The sequence below is a fragment of the Periophthalmus magnuspinnatus genome, chromosome 14, assembly GCF_009829125.3.
Source record: "Periophthalmus magnuspinnatus isolate fPerMag1 chromosome 14, fPerMag1.2.pri, whole genome shotgun sequence".
NCBI lineage: Eukaryota > Metazoa > Chordata > Actinopteri > Gobiiformes > Gobiidae > Periophthalmus > Periophthalmus magnuspinnatus.
Window position 1 is genome coordinate 10,330,874 of NC_047139.1, and position 19,968 is coordinate 10,350,841.

Here is a 19,968-nt window from a genome sequence, read left to right on the forward strand (position 1 = left end):
TACATCGACAAAAGAGGAGCCATGTCTGTCAACATGAAGTCAACATTCACTTTGGCAGACACTGAAATATTTTATTCACGTAATACTCAATATTTAATTACAATCGTCATTCTAACTTTTTTTTTTTTTTGCCTATATAAGATAATTTTACTGATGTAGTTATAACAGATACATCATTAGACTTCTACATTTTTTTCTTTCAAAAACAGTTCACCTGTCGTATTAAAGGTCCACTGTGTAACCTGTCTTGTAGAGGGCCCTCTTGTCTCCATGGAGATGGTATTGCTTTGCCTAGAATGTTTCATGTGGCACTGTTTTTAATTTTCTAACCTTGTTTGATCTTCTGACTTTATGTTGGTTAAATCGAGGATCTTGTTAAGCCCTAAGAGGCAACAGCTGTTGTGATTTTGGGCTTTACAAAAATAAATTGAATTGACTGAATTTAAGTTATCTATCTCCCTGGAAACAACTAGGCCAGATCTGTGGGGAGATGAGCCAGCTCTGAGTAATTTTGAGGAATAAAAACACATGTGATGGAATAAATGAAATATTTCTTCTCCCTGTTTCTTCATCTCCCCAGTTTTATCATCTCCTCACTTTTCTCTCTATTTTCTCTCATCACTCTATCCTTGTACCCCCTCTCCCCTCCTTTCTTTCTCCTTCCTGTCTTTCTATCTGTTGTTTCTTTCTCTCCTCTCCCATCTTCTCCCTCCCAATAAAGTGTTTGCCTGAGATCCAGAATACACACTTCTCCAGCGCTCTAGGAGCAGGAAAAAAAGGAAAAAATATCACAAGGGACTAAAAAAAATACTGATTTCTGTAGAATCAAAGAGTGAAGCACTAAACTCTGTTAATCTGAGGTGAGAAAAGTGTCATTTTATTCAAAATGACCAATGAGCTCCTTTATTTCACATGCATCACTGAAATAAACAAATCTGATTGGACAATTGTGCTTGGTTCAAGCAGTGTCAGGAGCAGTGTCAGTGGCAGGAGCAGTGGCAGGAGCAGTGGCAGGAGCAGGAGCAAAGACAGGAGCAGTGTCAGGAGCAGGAGCAGTGGCAGGAGCAAAGACAGAAGCAGGAGTAGTGTCAGGGGCAGGAGGAGTGTCAGGAGGAGCAGTGTCAGGGGCAGGAGCAGGAGCAGTGTCAGTGTCTGGGGCAGGAGCAGTGTCAGGAGGAGGAGCAGTGTCAGGAGCAGTGAGTTGCCAGGGTGATTTGTTATCCGTGAATTGAATCTGAGTTGATGAATCTGAGTCTCGTGGCTGATACCTGCAGTTTATCCTCCTCTATGGACTTTATGTCTACAGTCTGCTGTTACTCTGCCTCATATGTTTGGCTATGGTGACAGGAGAGGAGCTGAGGAGAGAGGGAAAGAGAGATAGATGGAAGGAGAGAGATGGGGTAGAGGAGAGAGAGAGAAAGAAGGGGCAGAGAAACGGGAGAGCGAAATGGGGAAAGAGAGAGAGGGAGAGGAAGTAGGGAGAAAGTTGCGGAGATGGATATGGTGAGAAAACCAAGAGGGTGAAGAAGAGGAAGGGAGGAGAAAGATAAACCAAGGAAGTGAGAGAGAAAGAGGAGAGAAGAAGAAAGAGAAGGGGAGGAAAGATGGCGAAGGGAAAGAAAGAGAGAGTGAAATGGAGAGGAAGCCAAAAGGGGAGAGAAAAATAGGAGAATAAGAGAGAGATTGGGGAGATAAAGAGAGAGAGAGAGAAGACATAAGGGATGAGAGGGAGAAATGAAAGGAAGGGAGGAGGGGGTACAAGGATAGAGAGATGAGAGAGAAAATAAAGAGAAAAGTCAGGAGGAGATGATAAAACTGGGGAGATGGAGAAACGGAGAAGAAAGAGGGGAAAGGAAGGAAAAAGGTAGAGAGAGGAGAGGAGGAAGAGGTGGGAGAGGGGAAAGAGGGAAGAAAAGATGAGGGAGTGAAGGAGAAAGTATGAGGGAAGGAGGAGAGGGAGAAGGCAGAGAGAGAGTAATGAAGATATGGGGAAAGGGATAAAGAGAGAGAGGTGGATATGGTGAGAACAGAAAGAGGGTGAAGGAGAGGGAAAGAGAGAAGAGAAGAAGAGAAAGAAACCAAGAGAGAAAAGGAGGAGATAAGTGGGAAAAAATGGCATAAAGTAGCGAGAGAGTGAAAGAGGAAGAGAAAGAGGAGATAAATAGAAGGACAAGAGACAGAGGAGAGAAGATGGATAGAGAGAAAGTATGAATGGGGGAGGGAAAACAGAGGGAGGATATGACAAGAAAAGAGAGACATGCTGGTGAAGGAGAGGAAGGGGAACAAAAGAAGAAGAGAAAGAGAGGGGTAAACTAAAGAAGTGAGCGCGATAAGGAAGGAGATAGAAAAGAGGGGGAAAGGGTGATGAGAGGCGGAAATGAGAGAGTGTTAAAGAGAGTAAGATGGGGCAACGATAGAAATGAGAGCAAAAGGGAAGTGGGACAAGGGAGGGGAAACGGTGAAAGAGAGAGAGTAAGAGAGTGATTAAGAGGGAGGGGGACAATAAAGTGAACCTTAAGTAGAGAGAGCGGGAGTGAAGGAGAAAAGAGGGGGAGAGGGGGGAGGTTCCTGTAGTGGTGTAGTAGATTTATGTTGTGTCATTGATCTGCCAGAGGGACGTTGTATTTTCACAACTCTGGGCCTCTGCAGATTCCGACTTTTCAAAAATGAGGAACAAGTCACAGCTCTGAAGCAGATTAAAAACACATGTGTCACTGGGAAAGACGCATACAGTCACTAAGTGTTTAAAGGTGCAATATGCAACTTCTCAGGTGTCGAGTCTGCCACCTGCTTGTCTCCATGGAGATGTTATTGCTTTAGCTGGAATTTTCCACAGAATGGCATTGAACATATCTATCATGCATTTGTTCAGTTAGTTTGTTATTGTTGGAAAATCGCTTGAAAACATGCAGTCAACATCGCCTCTCCACAGATCTGACCTGCAGCTTGCCTGGTGTTATCCATCTCTTTGAGAACAAGCAAGGAATAAGTTTAATGTCACGGAAGATGGAAAAGCAACCAGAAAAAGTTACAGCTTTAGTGTTTCCTTCTCCAGAGGTGGTCCAAAGATATTCCATGCATCCCAATTATTCACCGTGAGGAGTTTCTAAGCATTTTTCACAGCTCCTCAGAATGGAGTTTTAACATTAATGTAAAGCTAGCAACAACTGCCATGCAAACATGCACTTCCTGACCGGACAGTAAAACACTTTGCAATTACATGCAGACAGCAGCGGACTCATTTTGACCTCATTTGCTCATACAATATAGCTGTACTGGGCCAAGACACCAAGTTATTGTGATTTTTGAAGTACCATCATTTCCTCCACAAAGAACAAAAGCTCTTGTTTTATTTAACATAAAAAAGCTGCTAACCCTGTAGTTTAGATCTGTACAAACATGTTCTGAAATGTGATTCTTGTATTAGTTTGTCAGTTCGTATTTCAGTCTTTTTTGTTCTGGACGTCTTTAAAACGTGAACTTTGAACAAAATCATTTTTATTCAAACATAAATCGCAAATCTAATCACAACGCTTGTCACAAAAATCACAATTAGATATTCTTTCCCAAATCGTGCAGGCCTATTAGTTATGTTTTATGTGAATCAGGCGCAGACAGTCCATAATTCCTTGTAATCCTTCAGTATTCATAGACTTGTCTGCTCCTCCTCTTCCTCAGTGCAGTGTTCTAATCAGCCTGTGCACATTTTGTCCTGTCTATTTATAACCTGTTCCACACAGGGACACAGCACTGGGCTCCTCTCACACAGAGGAGACTGATCACTGCAAAAACACAAGACTGAAAATCACTGCAACTAAACAGAGCATTTTTATTACTTATCACTCATTTGAGGAGGAAAAGCCTGTACATGCGCGTATCTTACAAATGTATTGCAGTTTGATGCCTAAACTGCAAATCAAATACCACAATGTATTGATTTTTGAAAGTAACTGAATGCTGAATCCCATCAAATGAAAGTCATTTGACTCTTTCATTTGATGGTATTCAAGTGGGTCCGTAACGGCCTGTTATAGGCTTTTATACACAAATGCTGATACACACGGAAATGTCACTCCATCTCACCAGATCCTAGAAGTGCCCTTGCTCTCACTTATATCTTAGATACTAGTCTCTTGCTCTATGGGAATAACCTTTCCTACATGGTGACACAGACACACATATGTCTGTGTATATATGTCTCTCTGTCCGATGTGTGATCTGTGTTATATGGTGACTTTCTCTCCTTCAGGTGCGTAACCTGTGTTACATGGTGACCCGGAGGGAGCGGATGAAGCACTCTATGTGTGACCTTCAGGAGAAGATATTTGACCTTCAGATTCAGCTTCTGGAGGAGGAGCTCACCTCAGGTAACTCTCCGCCTCTGCACATTCATTTCATCTCACTCACTGCATCTCACTCACTGCATCGCACTCACTGCATCACACTCACTGCATCTCACTCACTGCATCTCACTCACTGCTTCTCACTCACTGCATCGCACTCATTGCATCGCACTCGCTGCATCACACTCACTGTATCACAACTCACTGTATCGCACTCATTGCATCACACTCACTGCATCTCACTCACTGCATCGCACTCACTGTATCGCACTCACTGCATCTCACTCACTGCACTCACTGTATCAAACTCACACATCTTACAACAAGTGTACAGGGGGAGAGGGAGCAGGAGAGAGAGGGAGAGAGAAGGATGGCAGGAGAGAATGAAGAAAAGAGAGAGATTTGTATGGTGAAATGTGTTGGTCAGTCCATCTCCTCAGACCAGATGTCTCTTGGTAAATAAACGACAGATAAACTTGGCTGTCGGGTTATAATCCAAAGCTTTCACTACATAAGCCAATAACACAGTTGTGCTTATCCTCTGAGCTCCTGTCCCATTTTACACATTTTAAAAGTTAATTTAGAAAACCAGAAATAGGATTTAAAAATGCAAGTTTCTAATGTCACTGTAACATACAATTTAAAAGAGCCCGCATCTAATTTTTTCCCATGTGTTTGAGCAAAATGTGTCTTACCTCAGTACAGATATACTGTATAAGCAGCTCTTGAGGTCAAAATAGATCTGCTGTGTACTGTCTACATCCAATTGTAAAGCGTTTTATTTCCCAATAATTAGGAAGTGTGTGTTAGCATGCCAGTTGTTGTTAGTAAAACACTGCAGTGGTCTTTAAAAGTTGTGAAAAGAAATAACTTTAGACCACTGCAAACCGTTTAAAATGAACTGGTTCTGTTTTTCACATTTTTAAGACGGGTACACTGACTTTAATGAAAACAACCTGTTGGATCTACTGTGCTGGAACAGTATAGCGTTTGTGTGGATATGAAACAGGGCTGGCTTTTTATTTGACAAAATCTTAAGCTATAAAACATAAAAGACTAAAAGGTAAGGCTTTAAAAGTACTTCTAAAAGTGACTTCAACTTCTGGTTCTTTAAAGAATGCTCAGCTCATCACCTGGGACGTATTCTGTGTTCTCTCCTCTCCCTCCCTCTCTCCATCCAACCAACCCTCTCTCTCTTGCACTCTTTCCCTCTTTTCCTCCTGTCCTTTCTTTCACTCTTTCACTCTCTTTCCTCTCTCTCTCTTTCTCTCTCTCTCTGACTCAGCAGATCCACTGTGCAGCTCTAAACTGTTTTCCTCGCTGTTGCTCCTCTTTCTCTGTCCCTCTCTGTCTCTCTCCCCTCATCCTCCCTATTCCTCCCATTCCACCCTCTCCCCATCTCTGCCCTTCCTCTCTCTCTCTCCCTCTTTTTTCCCTCTCTCTTCACTCTGCTCCCTCTCTCTTTCTTTCTCTCTCTCCTCCCTTTCCCCTCTCTTTATCCCTCTGTCTCCCTGGCTGCAGCTGTATTCCTTTGGTGCAGTTTAAGTGAAGAATGGTGCTGTCTTTGTAATGATGTGTCGAGTCCATAACCTCCTATCTATCTCCTCTACTCTCGCTTCCCTCATCCTCCTTCTCTCCTTCGCCTCTCTCTCTCTCTCGCTCGCTCTCTCTGTCTCTCGCGCGAGCGCTCTCTCTCTCCTCTCCTCTTCTCCCTTCCTCTTACTCCTCGTCTCCCTTCACACCTTTGCTTCCTTCCTCTTCCTCTCTCCCTAGGACTAACAAATATTATATAACATATATAAATGTTTTTCATTAAAATGTTTAATAACATAATAATACCTTAGTAGACACTAAATTGTTGTCTTTATTCATTCACTTGGTGGAGGTAAACTACTTTTGTAGCCACAGCTGCCCTGGGACAGACTGACAGTGGTCGTCAGAGGGGTCAGGTTCACACACACACACACACCACATTCATACTAGGCAAGGTGGGTGAAGTGTCTTGCATAAGGACACAATTAGGGATGTGACGATATACGATAATATCGTAAATCACGATCAAAAAGGTTCACAATTAATCAGTTGTGGCATTTTTTAATAATCATGATCATCGCACAAGATTATAATCGCCTTACGGCACCAGACTACCTCATGTTTTCGGTTTCAATACAAGGTTTAGATGTTAGTTCTGATGTTTGCCCACAGCAATCAAAGTTGTTAGCTTCTGTGCCTATTCTGAATTCAGGATGGTTCTTTACCATCAGTCACCGTCATGGCTTGTGGGCAGGCGGTGGATCTGGATCCGGATGATGCCACACATTTATATTCTCCATTCAAGAAGGCTGATGTGTGGAATTATTATGGCTTTGAAACACAACACCCACAAGGCGATGAGCCACCAATCTGCAGAGCCTGCCGAAAAAAAGTTGTGGCTCCGAGGACAAATACGAGCAACTTACATGCACGTTTGCGAGACAATTATCCTGCATTGTTTGCCAAACTTGAGCTGAAAATATCCATCGTGAGTAACTTACCATGTGAAATAAACTGTTGAATGTAGTTTGCGTTAGTTTGGATTTGTATGAATAATGGGACATGTTTGTGTCGACTTTGCTACCGCTTGGTTAGCGCTAGCTAAATAGCGTTTTACATAGCTGATCAGAATCAGAATCAGAATCCTTTTATTGCCATCATTTGTAAACACAGTTCACAAACTAGGAACTTATTTTAGTGATAAAGTGCAACATAAAACATAAAACACACTGAATAAATACAAATACAAATAAGGGCATGTACGAAGTAAAAAAAAGATATGCTTAAAAATCAAATAAAATACTTAAAGTTAGAAAATATATACAACAGCAGCATCAAAACAACAGTGCAAACATGACTTATTAAAGTGGTAAGTGTTATAAAGTGTCCAGTTTTGTGCAAATATTATAGGGTTCATGAGACAAACAGCAGAGGGGAAGAAACTGTTCTTATGACGAGAGGTTCTGGTCCCAATGGACCGTAGCCTCCTGCCAGAGGGAAGTGGCTCAAATAGTCCATGTCCAGGGTGAGAGGTGTCAGTTGCTATACGGCCTGCTCTCCCCGAGTCCTGGAGACGTACAGGTCCTGTAGAGATGGAAGGCTGCAGCCAATCACCTTCTCAGCAGAGCGCACAATGCGCTGCAGTCTCTGTCTGTTCCTGGCTGTGGCCCCAGCGAACCACACAGTGATGGAGGAGGTGAGGATGGACTCAATGATGGCTGTGTAAAACTACACCATCATCTGGACCGGCAGCTTGCGTTTCCTCAGCTGCTGCAGGTGGAACATCCCGTGATGGGCTTTCTTGATGAGGGAGCTGATGGTTGGCTCCCACTTGAGATCCTGGGTGATGCAGGTGCCCAGGAAGCGGAAAGAGTCCACAGTGGTGATGGGGGAGTGCGTCAGGGTGAGGGGAGGCAGGGGGGCTGTGACTTTCCTGAAGTCCACAATCATCTCCACTGTCTTCTGGGCGTTAAGCTCCAGGTTGTTGCTGCTGCACCAGGACACCAGCCGGTCCACCTCCCTCCTGTAGGCAGACTCATCGCCGTCCGAGATGAGTCCAATGAGGGTGGTGTCATCTGCAAACTTAACCAGTTTGACGGAGTCGTGGCTGGAGGTGCAGCAGTTGGTGTACAGGGAGAAGAGCAGGGGAGAAAGTACACAGCCCTGTGGAGATCCTGTGCTGATAGTCCGAGTGTCCGAGACATTCTTCCCCAGCCGTACGCGCTGCCTCCTGTCCATCAGGAAGTCAGTGATCCACCTGTAGGTGGAGTCAGGCACATTGAGCTGAGCGAGCTTGTTCCGGAGCAGAGCAGGGAGGATGGTGTTGAACACAGAGCTGAAGTCCTCAAACAGGATCCTGGCGTAGGTTCCCGGGGAGTCCAGATGCTGGAGAATGAAGTGAAGGGCCAGGTTAATGGCATCGTCTACAGAACGATTGGCTCTGTAGGCAAACTGCAGAGGGTCCAGGAGGGGGGAGGTGAAGGACTTGAGGTGGTGCAGGACCAGGCGCTCAAATGACTTAATGACTACAGACCTGTGGCGCTGACGTCCGTAGTCATGAAGTCCAGTGATCCTGGGCTTCTTGGGGACGGGCACGATGGTGGACAGCTTGAAGCAGGCTGGGACGTGACATGACTCCAGGGAGGTGTTAAAAATGTCCGTGAAGACAGGAGCCAGTTCCTCAGCACAATGTCTAAGGGTGGAAGGAGAGACACCGTCTGGGCACGCGGCCTTACGGGGATTCTGCTTCCTGAAAAGCTTAGTCACGTCCTGCTCCAAAACTGTGAGGGCAGTGGGGGAGGAGGGGGGGTCCAAGGTGGGTTTGGAGGTAATGTCCGTGAGGGAGGAGGGGGAGGGGTGTGAAACGTCAAACCTCGCATAAAAGCTGTTTAATTTTTCTGCTAGTTGTTTGTTGTCCACGGCGGGAGGGGCCTGTAGTTGGTGATTTGCCTAAGCCCCCTCCAGACAGAAGCAGAGTCGTTGGCGGAGAAATGCTGCTCCAGACGTGTATTGTACTTTGCTTTAGCCTTTTCCACCTCTTTGTTAAAAGCATACTTGCAACACCTGTAGCCTTCACGATCTTCTGCCCTGAAAGCCATCTCCTTTTCCATCCTCAGATGTCTCAATCTGGGGGTGAACCAGGGTTTGTCGTTGTTAAGTCACCCTGGTGCATGATGGAATGATGCTGTCCTCACAGAACTGAATGTATGTCGTCACAGTGTCTGTGTACTCATCCAAACTGTCTGTGGCAGCCTTGAACACATCCCAGTCTGTAGTGTCCAAACACGTGCGAAGCTCCGCCACAGCCTCACTGGTCCACTTCTTAGAAGTCCTCACAGCAGGTTTGGAGAGTTTCAGCCATTGTTTGTAAGCAGGGATGAGGTGAACCATGACGTGATCAGAGAATCCCAGAGAAGCGCGGGGCACGGCTCTGTAGGCTCGACTGACCGTTGTGTAACAATGATCCAGCGTCTTCTGCTCTCTCCTCGGGCATTTAATAAACTGTTTGTACTTGGGCAGTTCCTGGCTCAGATTTCCTTTATTAAAATCCCCCAAGATGATTAGTAAAGAGTCCTGGAAGGTTCGCTCCACATTCAGAATCTGCTCCGCGAGCACGCGCTGGGCCTCGTGCGTGTCCGCGCACGGAGGGATGTAAACTGCGGCCAGAATGAAGTGAACTCACGTGGAGAGTAGAAAGGCCTACAGCTAATGAACAGATATTCCGCGGCGGGAGAGCAGTGTTGGGAGATCACAGTCACATCCGTACACCAGGCGTTGTTGATGTAGAAACAGACACCTCCACCTTTCGTCTTTCCCCCGGAGAGTCCCCGTTGTCTGTCCACGCGGAGGAGCTGGAAGCCCTCCAGATGAAGCGCGCAGTCTGGGATAAGCTAATTGAGCCATGTCTCCGTGAAGCATAAGACGCAAGAGGAGGAAAAGTCCTTGTTTCTCCTCATCAGCAGCGCCAGTTCGTCCGTCTTGTTGCTGAGTGAGTGAACGTTAGAGAGGAAAATCCCAGGTAAAGGTGTGCGAGCGCCGCGTCTCCGAAGGCACACCAAGGCCCCTGCCCGCTTTCCTTGTCTTCCGTGTCTCACTCTTTTGGCCAAAGAGTGAACAAAATCTACTGCAGGTACTAAAAAGACTGGCAGTAGATCAACAGGAGTGGTAGTTCTGATGGATAAAAGCTCTTCACGGGTGTAAGAGCACGCGAACACAGGACAAACACACCAACACACCAAATCACCAGGGCGACCGTACGTGGCGCCATCTTGGCATATATGATGGCCGCAATGCCAGCATATTCTTTATCATATCCTTTTTCTGGGGGCTTTCTCAAGTGGGTTCATGTGTTGTTGTTGTTTGTTTTTTTATCACACGTTATATAATTGACACTTTTATTATTCATTCATTGTTAATTTCACTTGCTAAAAAAAACAATAAAGGTGATTGCTCAGTCACCTTCAGTGACTTTTTTAAAAACTGTAAACCTTGGTTTAATAATTATCGTGATGATATTGTTAATCGCAATTATTTATAATCAATGAATCTATCCATAGACACAATGAACTTGTTCCAAGCAGGAATAGATCCTCCAACCTTCAGGCGGGGGATGAGTGCTTTAACCACTGAGCCTCTGTCACCTTGTTTATCTAAGAGGTTTATAATTACATTGTTTTTTTATTGTGTTGTTTTTTCTCCCTGCAAACCATAGATGGTTTACTACCACTGCAACCACAAAAATTTTAAATGACATTTTCATAGCCCTTGATAATAGAGAAGACTGTGTAGCACAGTTAATTGATTTAACTAAAGCTTTTGATTGAGTAGATCATAAAATCCTCTTGAAGTGCCTGAAGCATATTGGATTTGACAATGCTACATGTGCTTGGTTTCAAAATTATCTTTCAAACAGAAACCAGGTCGTAGTAGCCAATGGGTTTAAAATGGACTGATTTAGCTTTCAGTAAAGGAGTGCCCCAAGGCTCAATTTTGGGCTGCTAGTTTTTACTATATGTATTAATTCTATTGGTTGCAATTTAAGAGAAAGCCTCACATTGACAGGGCTGTGAAAAAGTATTTAGTTCTTACTTTTTTGCATCTGTGTCACATTTAACTGTTTCAGATCATCAAACAAATGAAAGTATTAAACGAAGATACCGCAAGTAAATATAAAATGCAGCTTTTATGTGACGATTTTATTTGTTAAGAGAAAAATACTATCCAAACCTTCATGATCCTGTGTGGAAAAATTAGCTGCCCCCCTTGTGAAATGATGAGGTAACTGTGATTAATCATATTATTGTGGAAAGCTGAGTTGAATTTCATAGCCACACCCAGGCCTGATTTCTGCCAGACCTTTCTTCACTTAAATATAACCTGTCTGACAAGGTGAAGTCGGCCATATTGAATCCAAGACATCATGCCGCGATCCAAAGAAATTCAGGAGCAGATAAGAAGAAAAGTAATTGGCATGTCTCAGTCTGGAAAAGGTTACAAAGCCATTATCCACAAATGGAAAAAGCATGGTACAGTAATGAACCTTCCCAGGAGTGTCCGGCCAGCAAAAATTACCCCAAGAGCACAATGACGACTGATCCAAGAGGTCAAGGAACAACATCTAAACAACTGCAGGCCTCACTTGCCTCAGTAAAGGGCAGTGTTCATGACTCAACCATAAGAAAGAGACCAGGCAAAAATGGCATGTATGGCAGAGTTCCAAGGTGAAGGCCACTGCTGATAAAAAAAAAAAATAACAAAGGTTTGTCTCACTTTTGCCAAAAAAACATCTCTATGATCCTCAAAGCTTTTGGGAAAATATTCTGTGGACTGATAAAACAAAAGTTGAACTTGGAAGCAGTGCGTCCTGTTACATCTGGCATAAAAGGAACACAGCATTTGAGGAAAAAGAACATCATGTCAACAGTGAAACATGGTAGTGTCATGGTTTGGGGCTTTGCTGCTTCAGGACCTGGACGACTTGCTGTGATTGAAGGAACATGAACTCTGCTCTCTACCAACAAATCCTGAAGGAAAATGTCCGACCATCAGTTTGTGATCTTAAGCTGAAGTGCTCTTGGGTTCTGCAGCATGACAATGATCCAAAACACACCAGCAAGTCCACTTCTGAATGGAATAAAAAACAAACAAATTGAGGGTTTTGGAGTGGCCTAGTCAAAGTCCAGACCTGAACCTGAATAGAGATGCTGTGGCATGACCTCAAAAAGGTGGTTCATGCTCAGAAACCCTTAATGTGGCTGATTTAAAACAATTTTGCTAAGAAGAGTTGGCCAAAATTCCTCCACAGTGATGTGAAAGACTCATTGCCAGTTATCACAAACGCTTGACTGGAGTTGTTGCTGCTAAGGATGGTTCAACCAGTTATTAGGTTTAAGGGCAGTTACTTTTTCACATGGACCATGTAAGTACAGATGGCTTTTTCCCTTAATAAAATCAGCACTTACAACTGCATTGCGTTTGCTTGCGAGTTATCGTTGTATCGCTTCCTGGGCACCTGCATCACCCAGGATCTCAAGTGGGAGCCAACCATCAGCTCCCTCATCAAGAAAGCCCATCACAGGATGTTCCACCTGAGGCAGCTGAGGAAACGCAAGCTGCCGGTCCAGATGATGGTGCAGTTTTACACGGCCATCATTGAGTCCATCCTCACCTCCTCCATCACTGTGTGGTTTAAGCATATCTTTTTATAACTTCGTGCATGTCCTTATTTGTATTTGTATTTATTCAGTGTGTTTTATGTTTTATGTTGCACTTTATCACCAAAATAAGTTCCTAGTTTGTGAACTGTGTTCACAAACGATGGCAATAAAAGGATTCTGATTCTGATTCTATAATATTTAAGTTTGGTTGATCTGAAATAGCTAAGAGTGACAAAGGTGTAGAAAAAGTAAGAAATCAGTAAAGGGACAACTATTTTTTCACAGCACTGTATATGTAGATGATGCTGTTTTGCATGCAAGTGCTCCCTCTGCTGATCAGGGGATTTTGAAACTGCAGCAAGATTTTAATGAAATCCCAAATTACCTTTGAAGGCAAATAAAAGTAAGAATGTGAAAAAAACAAGCATTTAAGTGACATGCAAGCTACAAATCTTTATACAGTAAATGATACATTGATTGAAATGGTCACCACTTATAAATGGGTTTTGACTTGACAAAAATGTATCTTTTAAAATACATATCTTGAAATTGTGTAAGAGTTTTAAATCAACATTTTTGTATCCCATTGAACTACAAAAAGAAATTGTTCATGCAACGTTTCATTCTGTACGAGATAATGGAGATATAATACACATGCAGCCTCTACTTTGAGACCTTTAGATACAAAAAGTCGCCAGCACTAGAACTGAAATGGAGAAAAAAAACACTTTTGGTTGTTTTGAAATGGAATACATTTCAAGGACTTGCAAAACTGGATACATTGGTGCTGCTAATGCACTTTAATAATCTGGTGATAAACATTTATAATCACACCTGCTCCTGTTTTTACTGTTTTAAATGGAGCTATGCACTTATTTATTTATTTGTTTTTGTTTGTGTTGTTCTTTATTTTAATGGTGCGCTCATAAAAAGGAGAGTCTGAGTACTCTCGCTGTGTTCTCCCTGTATAAATAAAGATTAAGGAAAAATTAAATTCACTTATTTGAAATGTAATTAAAATGGACAATATATCAGTGATATCCTGCTATTAAAATAGAAATCTCAAATCAAACTGTAATACTTGTCAGAAAAAAAATAGAAATAAAAAAATATAAAAATCTTATAAATATAATTATATATTTTTCCTAGATTGTTTAGTTTTACTTCTCAAAATCTCATTGTGATTGACAGGTGCCAATCAGAGAAATGCACTATGTCTCCAGAGTCCAAAGTTCTTCACTTACCTAATGCATTCCAAGCATGTTAACTTGCACTTCCTGATTATCGGAGGACAAATACTTCCTCCATCCTCAAACCTTCCTCTCCCCCCTCTCTCCTCCTTTGCTGTCTACCCTCTCTCTCCTTTCTCTCTTCTCCCTCTCTCCTCTCCTCTCCCTCTCTGTCTGTCAGATCATGGGGTTGTCTTGTCATGGTTTACTGATTTCACTGTGCATGTTCCCCACGACTGAAGCAGCCCGTTTGACCACTCCCTCTCCCCCTCCTCTTCTCTCCCCTCTTCTCCCCTCCTCTCTTCTACTCTCCCATCCTCTCCCCTCCTCTCCCTCCTTCTCTCCTCCCCCCTCTTCTCCCCACCCTTCTTCTCCCCTCCTCTCCCTCCTTCTCCCCTCCTCTCCCCTCTTCTCCCATCTTTTACTCTCCTCTCCTCTCCATTCCACTCCTCTCTTCTCTCCTACCCTCTTCTCCCCTGCTCCCCTCTCCCTCCTTCTCCCCTCCTCTCCCCTCTTCTCTCCACCCTTCTTCTCCCCTCCTCCCCTGTCCTCTCCCTCCTTCTCCCCTCCCCTCTTCTCCCCTCCTCACCTCTCCTCTCCCTCCTTCTCCCCTCCCCTCCTCTCCCCTCTTCTCACCTCCTTTCTCATCTTCTCCCCTCTCCTCCTCTCTTCTCGCCTTCTCTCCCCCCCTCTTCCCCCTTCTCTCCTCGGAAAACCCAAAACGTGACCAGAAATTACATCAACAACCAACTCCAAAAGTGTCATTCAACATGGGGAAGTTTAACAGGGAAAGTAGGGCACAACGAGAGGAGAACCTGCTGGAACTTACACAAAATTCAACGTTTAAAGTGTAAAATTATGTCTGACCATATAGCTTTTAGCTTAATTTAGTCTTGTCATGATACTAAAACTCTATTTTGATACTAACGAATAGACTCGATACGCAACACCAATTACAATACCACAATAATAATACAAATCATTATTTTTTTAGACAATAGAATGTGAGAATTTTGTTTTATTTTCCCTTGTGTCCTTATATCTGTGTAATTCCTCAGTCGTCCAGGTAGGTTCATAGTGATCCATGGGAGTACACTAGTCTGTGTCTTATACTTGTTCTGATTCAGCTCAAGTTCATTGTAAATCTATTCAGGAAAGGTTAATTTCTGTCCTGTGACTCTGACTTTTTTTAGTATTGATACCTGAGTATCTAGTTTTGATAGTTTTAGCAATTATTTATATCTGATTTCCGATACTTTTGACAGCCGTATGAGACAAGCAGGTGACTATTTTCCCCCATGAGAAAAGTTACACAGTGCATCTTTAATAGATGCTGTTGCCCTACATGAGCTTGTTTGAAGCTTGTGTTCGGCTGCTCCTCTGCGCTGTGTTAAGCAGAGCCTCTCCTTGGTGCGTGGTTTGCAAATGGATTAGCTCAAGTCTGCCTAGCAACAGCTCTCTCCCCACACATACAGCACCAGCTATTTGACCTCATTTCAGAGACCAAGGATGCACGCACATGTCCTGGTTTATTACTGGTTTAGTACTGGTTTAGTCCTGGTTTTCTCCAGTTCTAGTCTTGCTTTAGGGTGCGTTCACAATTGTACATACAAATACATATAAAAATTAGGAACTATACTGGGAACTGTGAATCCATCCTTATTCTAGGTTTAGTTCCAATCTATTCCCAATTCTGCATGTCTGTAGCCATAGTTAAAATTTGTTTAATTTAAAGCATCTAAAGTTCCTTTTTTTACTGAAGTAATTTACTTTGTAATTGTCCTTAAGTAATATTTTTTGAAGTATAGTGGGACGCCAGTGGCCAAACTGTTGGTCTGTCCTTGGGCAAGACACTGCACCCACATTGTCTAGTATGAATGTTGGTGGTGGTGGGAGGGGCTGATGGTGCAGATTGGCAGCCTCACTTCTGTCAGTCTGTCCCAGGGTAAGTGTGGCTACTATAGAAGTCTACAACCACCAAGTGTGGACTGAATCAATAATGCAACTTTAAGCATGTGGAAATGCACTGTATAAGATGAATGTATTTTTTTTAAATAACGTGAGGTTTACTTGTACATTTTTTCGCTACTCTACAGACTTTATCTAATGCAAACTTTATACAACTGGTTCCTAATTTTTCAATGATTTTAAGACACTGGGAAAGCCTTCTTCAAAACCCAAATAGACTTTTCCATTGGTACATCAGTTAACAGAAGCAGATCAGATGAGTTTTGTGTTAAATCGTGAAAATGTCGCCTGGTGCTGTGTGGGAGATCAGAAGATAAAACGCTCCACACATTAAAGAAACACAAAGGAACATTTTAGCAGTGGCTCCCCTGAGTCCCTCTCAGATACCCCGGGGAGCGCTAAAAGGCCTCTGCAATCTCTGCTCTTACCATAAAACAGATGAGAAAAAGTGAGAGGTGTGAGTTCGACCTGTGATGCTTTCAACATTTTCCTGTCAACACAACACTCCAAGATGTGAAGGTTAAAGTCCCTGTAGCTCATTTTTTTCTCCCCATGTTTCTGAGCAAAATGTGTCTTGCCTCAGTACAGATATATTGTATAAGCAGCTTTTGAGGTCAAGATAAGTCATCTGTGTGTGTACTGTCTACATCTAATTATAGCAATTTTTGTAGTCAGAGAATCAGGATGTGCGCACTAGCATGTCAGTTGTTGGTAGCTTTAGCATTACTGCAAAACCTCTCGTAAAACTATGTAACATGTAGATAATACACTGCCTGGCCAAAAAAAAGCTGTGAAATTGTTTTGATAAGCTCGCAAGATGTATTTCCATCCAGTATTGCATTAGTTTTTCACCAAGATGTTGCATTGATGATGGTAGAGTCTGACGCTGCACAAAGCCTTCTCCAGCACATCCCAAAGATTCTCAATGGGGTTAAGGTCTGGACTCTGTGGTGGACAATCAATGTGTGAAAATGATGTCTCCCTGAACCACTCTTTCACAATTTGAGCCCGATGAATCCTGGCATTGTCATCTTGGAATATGCCCGTGCCATCAGGGAAGAAAAAACCCATTGATGGAATAACCTGGTCATTCAGTATATTCAGGTGTCAGCTGACCTCATTCTTTTAGCACAGACTGTTGCTGAACCTAGTCCTGACCAACTGCAGCAACTACAACCTATTTGCTTAGTTAAATCCAACTGGCGACTTTTTTTTGGCCAGGCAATGTACATTCAGGGCCTACCTAAAGCTGAGAGATTGAGCTTTCCAACTGGGCAAACCCCCACTGCTGTGAAACTACACTCACCTAAAGGATTATTAGGAACACCTGTTCAATTTCTCCTTAATGCAATTATCTAATCAACCAATCACATGGCAGTTGCTTCAATGGGGTGTGGTCCTGGTCAAGACAATCTCCTCAACTCCAAACTGAATGTCAGAATGGGAAAGAAAGGTGATTTAAGCAATTTTGAGCATGGCATGGTTGTTGGTGCCAGACGGGCCGGTCTGAGTATTTCACAATCTGCTCAGTTGCTGGGATTTTCACGCAAAACCATTTCTAAGATTTACAAAGAATGGCGTGAAAAGGGAAAAACATCCAGTATGCAGCAGTCCTGTGGGCGAAAATGCCTTGTTGATGCTAGACGTCAGAGGAGAATGGGCCGAGTGATTCAAGCTGATAGAAGAGCAACGTTGACTGCTGCATTCCCCGGTTGTAACGAGTGGTTATTTCAAAGCATTTGTGAAGCCACAACACGCACAACCTTGAGGCGGATGGGCTACAACAGCAGAAGACCCCACCGGGTACCACTCATCTCCACTACAAATAGGAAAAAGAGGCTACAATTTGCACGAGCTCACCAAAATTGGACAGTTGAAGACTGGAAAAATGTTGCCTGGTCTGATCAGTCTCGATTTCTGTTGAGACATTCAAATGGTAGAGTCAGAATTTGGCATAAACAGAATGAGAACATGGATCCATCATGCCTTGTTACCACTGTGCAGGCTGGTGGTGGTGGTGTAATGGTGTGGGGGATGTTTTCTTGGCACACTTTAGGTCCCTTAGTGCCAATTGGGCATTGTTTAAATGCCAGGGGCTACCTGAACATTGTTTCTGACCATGTCCATCCCTTCATGACCACCATGAACCCATCCTCTGATGGCTGCTTCCAGCAGGATAATGCACCATGTCATAAAGCTCGAATCATTTCAAGTTGGTTTCTTGAACATGACAATGAGTTCACTGTACTTCAATGGCCCCCACAGTCACCGGATCTCAACCCCATAGAGCATCTTTGGGATGTGGTGGAACGGGAGCTTCATGCCCTGGATGTGCATCCCACAAATCTCCATCAACTACAAGATGCTCCAGTCAATATGGACCAACATTTCTAAAGAATGCTTTCAGCACCTTGTTGAATCAATGCCACGTAGAATTAAGGCAGTTCTGAAGGCGAAATGGGGTCAAACACCATATTAGTATGGTGTTCCTAATAATCCTTCAGGTGAGTGTATGTATAATAAAATATGAACAGTATGAACAATATACAGAAAACAAGGAAGGTTAAAAGTACTATTTTTCCATACTGAAACTTTCATAAGCTTTTATTATTATTATTATCAGGCTGTATAATATGGCGTCACAGTGCCAACTAGTGCTTGGTTGAACGTACAATTCCTCAGCTGATTGTAATAGGTTGACATACATTTTATAGCCTAGTGTGAGAAATGCTACAGTCGGACTAGATCCAAACCCAGAGCCTGGACCAGCAGAGAGCAGCTCTGGATCAGGCCAGGTTCAGATGAGGTGGAGTGGGGTGGTGGTTTTAGGTGCCCCGGTCTGAGAAGCTCTCCCCGGAAGAACCAAGTGTGTGAGGGACTGGGCACTCAGAACCAGATATAACGAACCAGACCGGATCCCTGCTTGTGTCTGGATGATTTGCTCCATATCGGGAAACCAGCCACGACCCTTGAGAACGGAGGACAACTGACAGTCTGAACCTGCCCGGACCTATAGTCCACTGTGCACTGGTTTGGCTTTCCCAACTTGGAACCAGTGCTGAGAGGACACAACCACAAGATCTGACTTACCGTACTGAATCAGCGCTACGATCTGGATGCTTGAACCTCGGAACCAGGCATGTGCGAGTGTGAGACAGAACTGCTTGGTCAGATAGTGCATATCTGACCAATGCACGTGGAAAACAGCACAGGACCATGGGCCGGACCCCCAGGCCTGTCCAGACCGAAGAGACAGTGGCCTGTAGTTAGTGCTTGTTGACTTGCTGTTACCCAAACTCAGATGCTTCTGCTCTTGGCTGAAGTTCAGAGAGTAGTGTCCAAAAGTTATGCCTAACTTTTTTATGCCTAAAGCAATGAGCTCAAAATGATGACTTGGGATGATTTGTGCGCACCATGCACTCAGGTAGAGTTTGATATATCCTAAGTGCCATTGTTATACACTAGATATATGAGCAATGGCCTTCTAAATCTTTAGCACGTCACTGGGAAAGTATAATTCATTTTCACTTATAGTTGAGACACTGCAAGGCCAAATTATTTGTTTTTTCCCATGTTTTTTCTTGTGAAGCAGCTCTCGAAGCCTTGTGCCAAATGCTCATGGAGGCTGATGACCATCACCTCTGAACTGCAGCAAGAAATGCTGGATGTACATAACAAGAGGAACCAATCCATAAAATACTGTGCAATAAATTGATTTCATGTCTGAAATAATGCACTATTGAGTCTGAGAGCATTTTTTTGAAACATTGCCCTGTCGTGCCATATTATACAGCCTGACTTAGCCGTAAACTGGAAACAGCTGGATAAGACAATACATTGAAAATAACAACAACAATAATAATAATAATAAACGTGTATGAAAGTTGCATTATAAAAATTGCGTTTTTAATCTTCTTAGTTTTCTGTATAATATTGTTCAATGCAGCTCAATATCCCAGCTTTAGGCAGGCCCTGAATGCATCATCTACATGTGGATCAGATCTCCCTGAGGATCATGTCAAACGTCCTTGTGCATAGCTGGAGGTTTGTGGCATGAAACTACAGATCTGTGAGCTGCTTTTTACCTTTTGTTCAGTAGAGATTAGATCATTTCAACCCTGGATTTGCCAAATGATTTTTGTGAAATTGTATGGTGTTTAAAAACATAGTGGAGCACTTCCTACCATAAACAAGAATTCAGCCTTAATGCAGGGTTTGAGTTAAATATCTATGAATAAA

At 43.2% G+C, this 19,968-nt stretch overlaps 1 protein-coding gene across 1 annotated transcript in view; it reads left to right on the forward strand.

Moving 5' to 3' along the window:
* jade2 (jade family PHD finger 2) overlaps window positions 1-19,968 on the forward strand; it is a 143,193-nt gene that overhangs the window by 108,700 nt on the left and 14,525 nt on the right. Inside the window, exon 12 of the mRNA XM_033978797.2 lies at window positions 4,250-4,367. Within this exon, the coding sequence (XP_033834688.1) occupies window positions 4,250-4,367 (118 nt within the window). The remainder of the gene's footprint in view (window positions 1-4,249; window positions 4,368-19,968) is intronic.